Source organism: Narcine bancroftii, chromosome 8 (assembly GCF_036971445.1).
Source record: "Narcine bancroftii isolate sNarBan1 chromosome 8, sNarBan1.hap1, whole genome shotgun sequence".
Taxonomy (NCBI): Eukaryota; Metazoa; Chordata; class Chondrichthyes; order Torpediniformes; family Narcinidae; genus Narcine; species Narcine bancroftii.
In genome coordinates this window covers 154,946,052-154,952,572 of record NC_091476.1, presented here as the reverse complement: position 1 = coordinate 154,952,572, position 6,521 = coordinate 154,946,052, and the positions used below count along the sequence as shown (strand labels likewise).

Here is a 6,521-nt window from a genome sequence, read left to right as displayed (position 1 = left end):
TTATGGTGAACAAAGTTAAAGAACTTCATGTTATATTCTAAATGTGGTATTATGTGACAATAATGGAACCTTTACCTTTACATTTGTGCTCCACATTGCTCTCCTCCATTGAATCCTCTTAGTCTATATAACCTCTACCAACCATTTCTTCCTCAGATCTCTGCCCAGCTTCCTCTTTGAATGATATCTATGCTATTTGCCTCAATTGCTTCTTGTTGCACTGTTCTCAATTATAACCATTTTTCTGGGAAAAATGTCTCTCCTAAATTCCAAATACAATCTGCTGGAGGAACTCAATGGGCAACCAGTGCCAGTGGTTTCCAGGAATTTTAAATTCAATTAATAAGAAGATTTGGGATTTTTAAACACTGATATCAGTAATGGTGACCATGAAACTACTGGATATTATTTAAAAAAAAAACCCTCTCTGGTTCATAATGCACAACAGAAAAGAAAATCTGCCACCCTCATCTGGTCTGGCCCATATGAATCTGCTGTGAATCCAAAATGACCAGGTAAGCCATTTATTTGTATCAAATAAATGTACTTTACCATCACAAAGGAAGGGAAGGTTTGGCAGCAAATGCTGGATATAAAAAAAATGTTAGGCTGAGATCAGGACTTCACACTGTAGCTTGAGGTCAAGGAAGACACAGTGTAGCCAAAGACCAGGGCAGACATAGTGTAGCCTAAGGTCAGGGGAGACACAGTGTAGCCCAAGACCCAGGGCAGATACAGTGTAGCCCAAGGTCGGGGCAGACATAGTGTAGCCCAGGATCAGGGAAGACACAGTGTAGCCCAGGATCAGGGCAGACACAGTATAGCCCAAGATCAGGGAAGACACAGTGTAGCCTAGGATCAGGGCAGACACAGTATAACCCAGGATCAGGAAGACACAGTATAACCCAGGATCAGGGAAGACACAGTGTAGCCCAGGATCAGGGCAGACACAGTGGTGTAGCCCTTCTTCCCAATGGAAGATTTTAAAGCAATAAAATCATAATAAAATCCATATATTTGAACTTTGAAATCTCAATTAAGATCCAGGATTTGCTTTATTTAACTGAAACGTTATGTATCTTTACTTTTGCTATATGAAGGACACTGTTTGACCTACTGAGTTCTTCCGGCTTTGTGTTTTTACTTCAACCACAGCTTCTGCAGATTTTTGTGTATTACTGCTTGATTGATTCAACATTTTAGTTCCAATTTGCTTCTCAACCATTACTGGTTAATCCTGAGTGATTGGTGACCTCTGTGTGACATTGTTGGTAGTACAGCTTCCTAGGGCTAAGTAGGTCAAAACCTGCCAAGTATGTTTTATTCATGACTTGTAACTCCATTCTATAATCTTTGAAAATGAACAAAGCTTTTAGCTGGTGCAGTGTTCATATCAGGATCCAGTTCCCCACCTCTGCTTTCTCGCCAGCTTTTGTCAGATCAGACCAAATATGCCCGTGGCCATTTTACCCTCAACTGGAGCAGCCTCATAGGCAAAATGAAAATGCTCAATAGATATAAAAGAGTTTGTATATTATTCTTCACTCAATGGTTTCTGCAAACTGATTTCCCCTGCTTTTGTTGCAGCAATGGATTGTGAATAAATTGTGTATTATGTGATGTTTCACAAGCAGAATATGACAAGATGCATGCTTTCCTGGAGGAAACATTTTCAACATTGCAATCCAGGTGCTCAAGGGAAGGGTCAAAGGCTCAGACATACTGAACATAATGACTCCATCTTTTAACAGCATAGAAGGGTCCTATTTATCTCACCATGCCAATTCTTAGGGAAGAAATCCCAATAGTCCATTGACTGTAAAAATTGATAACATGTAAAAGTCGACCCTAGTCTCTCATTTTGACTCCAGCTGCCCAGAGGTCAGAGCTCCCAAAGTCTAAGTCGTGAATTCATGCCTTGGCCTCAGCTACACACCCATTGGAGGTCCCGACGCCTCAAAAGTGGACTTCCCACCCGGTCCTGGCCTCCTGCACACCCATTGGAGGTCCCAACACTTCAAAAGTGGACTTTCCACCTGGTCCTGGCCTCTCACACTTCCAGCTCGAATGCGGAGTTCCCACCTGGTCCCGGTCCTGGCCCATTGGATCTCCCAACATCTCTGATGATGTAGATATTTACCGCAGTTGAAAGTAGTATCCAGGCAATAGTCGACCCCATAAATTTAAAGTTAAAATTGGTCTAAAAAAAGTTTGACTTTGCCATGAGTATATATGGTATATTTATTATTTCTTTTACTGTCTCATGACAAATTGTGATAGCTTGATTTATACTATTGTAGTTGGTGTATCTTATGCAGCAAGAATTTCAGTGCATCTGTGCATCTGTACATTGTACCAAAGGGTATGACGACAAACTCACATTATTATGATACCCGTACACAGAAGATCCTGATATACAGACTGAGACTGTGAGAAAACTGAAGGTAGGCTTGGACAGATAATTCAAGGAATAAATAATTGAGACATTGAATCACATTTTAGGCACTGGCTAGATAGTGTGTTGGGTCTTTTCTTTTCAAAACCTTTATCCAGATCACTGACACGTGGCTGTGGACACCTGTTGCTACTGGTGTGTGTGTGTGTGTGTGTGTGTGTGTGTGTGTGTGTGTGTGTGTGTGTGTGTGTGTGTGTGTGTGTGTGTGTGTGTGTGTGTGTGTGTGTGTGTGTGTGTGTGTATGCTTATAGACAATTTCCTCCTGCTTTAAATATAAACAAATATTCTTTAACTGTAACTTCCATCCAATAGAATCAATGGTATCAGTGATTTCAGTGGAATTATCTGTGTGAACAGCAGCTGCTAAAAAATCATCGATTTGAATCAGCAATTGATTTCTTTCTCCACAGGTACAGTGTGACTTGCTAATTATTGATTTTTATTGAAGGCTGCGGGGAAATGTGTTTTGAAAATTGACCAATTACTCTCATAATCAAAATTGTCCCTAATCTTTCCTTCTTAATTGCATCCCACAAAAAATAAATGATCACAGCCATATCCCAGCATATGGTTCCCAAGTAGTCTCCCTGCTTCCTTAGAGAATTTTTCTGCGCATGTCTCAAAATAGAGATCAATCTGGAACAAATACCTTCCCAAAAACAGATGAAACCGTGGTAAGAAAAATCAGAGATCACATGGAAGATAAAGAATGAAATAGATGTTAGAAATTGATGATTTATTTTCTGAAATATCCATAGTAATTATTTGAATTTAAAGGAATAGAAAGCAAAGAGAGAATAAAAATATTGTAAGTGAAAACAATTCTGATAGGGAGAACATGAAAGAAATAAAATTGCAAAATGGGAATTCAAACTAAGAATGAGAAAGAATTGGAGAAAGTCATTACATGGGGTGGCACGGTTAATGCAGAGGTTAATGCAGAGGTTAATGCAGAGGTTAATGCAGAGGTTAGCACGACCGGGTATCAAATCTCCACTGTGAGGAGATTATTAACCCAGTGTCTGCACAGGTTTCCTCCAGGTGCTCTGGTGACTACCCAGGATTTGTGGTTAATTGGGCTATTTGGGCAACATGGGCTCGGGCTGGAAGGGCCTGTTACTGTATGTCCAAATTTATGTATGTCCAATACTGTATGTGCTGTATGTCCAAATTTATGCTGTATGTCCAAACTTAATTTAAAATTTAAATATAAATGAAAAAGTGAAGCAAATAATTATAAGACAGAGAATAAACTGGAAGTTATTATCCAATGGACTGGAACATTACAGATAACTCTCCCATGCTCCATGGAAATCACATTGGGAAAGGAGGATAGAATCAGAATAGAATAGATTATTTTCAAACATCATGTATGAACCTGAAATGTCATTGAAGGAGAGATTGTAATGGTGGAGAGGACGTCTATAGTCCTCCATCATCTACCATTATATCTGAATTGATGCTCTCTTCATCAATGGAACATATTTTATTCATTGTCATCTATTTCATGCATTTGGAACAATCCCTTAGACATCCATATACTCTGCCTAATGGATATCCCTGAATTTTATTTAATAGATACTACTGATTCTATACAGTGGATATGCATACTCACACAATCATGTTACCAAACTCTTTTTTTTCCTTTAACTGTAACTGTGAATATTTCTTTTCTAGCTATTTTGTATATTTATAATTTTTTACCACACTGACTGGGTTGCAGGGAGAATGGGATTGATGGCAATTCCCCAGAGGGACCATGAACTGAATGAGCATGAGGAACAGGAGAAGATTCACTGTCTATGTTAAAAAAGAGAACTCATTTGGTGCAACCACATGCCAATTAAGACCTGCCTGGTTCCCCAACTGCCCACTTACATTGCAAGTATGTATGGTGGCCAATTATCCCGACAACCAGCATGTTTTAGGGATGTGAGAGGGAACTGGAGGATCATGATGTAATCTTGCTAATTCCACACACTATGCAGGGATTTTGTAAAATACATCATTAGATAAATTTGCTAATGGACAACTTATTGGGAGCTGTCAAATATAAAAGTTTCCACAAATTTTGAGAAGAATGGGTGTGAACCCCTAGCCTGGTGGGGGGAGGGGGGGTTTAATGCCTGAGGTACAGTAAATAGGAATATTTCTGTATTATGTTTGGCAACCTAACATTTGATTTTTAAAAAAAATTTAAATATACTGCACGATAACAGGCCCTTCCATCCCACATGCTCATGTCCCCCAATATATACCAATTATCCTACAATCTTTGTACTTTTTGAAAGGTGGAAGAAAACTGGAACATTCAGAGGAAGCCCATGCAGTCATAGAGAGAGTGTGCAAACTCCTTTACACTTGGATTTGAACTCGGATCGCTGGCGCTGACCGCACCACCCTAGTGAACCTCCCTCTTCTTCCCCCTGTCACCTTTCCCAGCTCTGTCTCTCTGTCTCTCCCTCCCCCCCCCCCACCCCTTTTCCATCTGTCTCCTTTCACAAAGCCAAATTCAATTTTCACCTTTCCTCTTATCATATCCAATTAACAACTTTTGGTCTGGCATTCTCCCCCTCCCTGTTCTTCCTTTCTTTCCCCAGTCTTCATGTTTTTTGTTTATACTTTGAAGAAGGGCCCAATGCCCTATGGATGCTGCAAGACTGGCTGAAATCCTCCAGCATATCTCTGTGTTTTTACTACAATCACGGCACCTGTAGACTTCTGTATTTCAAACCCTGGTGATACTCAGTGTGCTCCTACCTTCCAGCAGGTTGGTTGGGATTCAGGACACCAATTCACACTGACTTACATTCTTTCCAGTAAGAAATCAGGTCGATTGCTACCAAATGATCTACATTCATGCTGACCTCCTTTCCTTGCTTTTCCACCTTGCAGGTTCCAGCTGAACCCAGAGCATCTGCAACATGCGGACACCACTACCGATGATCATCGGGATCGTCAGTGCTCCCGTGGGACTGGTTTTGGTATTCGTGGCAGTTTTGACGCCCCAATGGCGACAGGGGCCCTTCAACCTAGGGAAGAACATAGCAGTGAAGTCTGATGGTCTGTGGGAATCATGCCTGGAACTGCAGGACACTAAAAAATGTTGGCCAGTGACCACTGTGTACCAGAGGGATGAGATTGTGCAGTGGTCTAGGGCTCTGATGTTGAGTTCACTCCTGGTGTGTGGGATGGGGATCATTGTGGCCAGTGTAGGGATTCGGTGTTGGATGGATTTTCCTCTGCGCAATGTAGCTGGGGCCAGTGGGGTTGTTATTATCCTGGCCGGATCTCTGTGCATCACACCACTCACCCTCTACATGTCCTTGATGCACAAAATCAGCCCTGATACCGACACCCAGTATCAGAGTGGAAACTCCATGTATTTTGGCTGGGCAGGAAGCTGCTTCGAAATCTTCGGAGGATTAGCCCTAGCCTTGAGTTTCAGTTGCCCAAAATGCATGCAATGCAGAGAATCAGGACAAAATGCAAAAAGAACATATGATGTTGATTACTAGATCATTTAATTGGGGACTCACCAAGCTGATTTGTTTCTATCAGGCTATCTCACACTGTGTTAAATATCAATTTCATACTAGGGATGTGTTAACTAATGTGTTAAATATCAAATGCAGTGTGACTGTTTGTGTTGTCTTTATTTAGATGCTGAAGCCCAATATTAATTCATCATGGCCAATGCGGTTGTCACCTCTCTCTGACAGTCCTGGGCTCTTCATAAATGGAAGATTCCATTTCAGGACAATGTAGGAACCAAATGCTCAGAATAAAAAGTAATTGGAGCTTAACAAAATTAAACTTTTTCAATCATTTTATTGATTGTAAAAATCCTGGCTGGAGAAGTAAAAGGCAGACTGGGTTACGACCAAGAGTAATCCAAGCTGTCATGTGGTGTGCATGGTCAATGGCAGGAGTTTAGGATAGGGTAGAGTCAGAGTGGAAATAAGGTAAAGCCATCTCCAGGAATGTATCCAGGCAGAATTGTCACACAACTACACCAAGCCAGGCTGACTCTGCAAGGAAGCAAAGCAGAGACATCACTGCGGTT

At 41.0% G+C, this 6,521-nt stretch overlaps 1 protein-coding gene across 1 annotated transcript; it reads left to right on the top strand.

The window, feature by feature from the left end:
- Positions 1-451: 451 nt before the first annotated feature.
- Positions 452-6,316, top strand: cldn23l (claudin 23-like). The gene is made up of 2 exons (XM_069896141.1): positions 452-515; positions 5,351-6,316. The coding sequence occupies exon 2, from the start codon at positions 5,380-5,382 to the stop codon at positions 5,971-5,973; it is 594 nt and encodes a 197-aa protein (XP_069752242.1). The 5' UTR covers positions 452-515; positions 5,351-5,379; the 3' UTR covers positions 5,974-6,316.
- The last annotated feature ends 205 nt before the right edge of the window (positions 6,317-6,521 follow it).

Bases quoted from the DNA above. Each gene is read 5' to 3' on its own strand.
- cldn23l (XM_069896141.1), top strand. From the start codon at position 5,380: ATGCGGACACCACTACCGATGATCATCGGGATCGTCAGTGCTCCCGTG.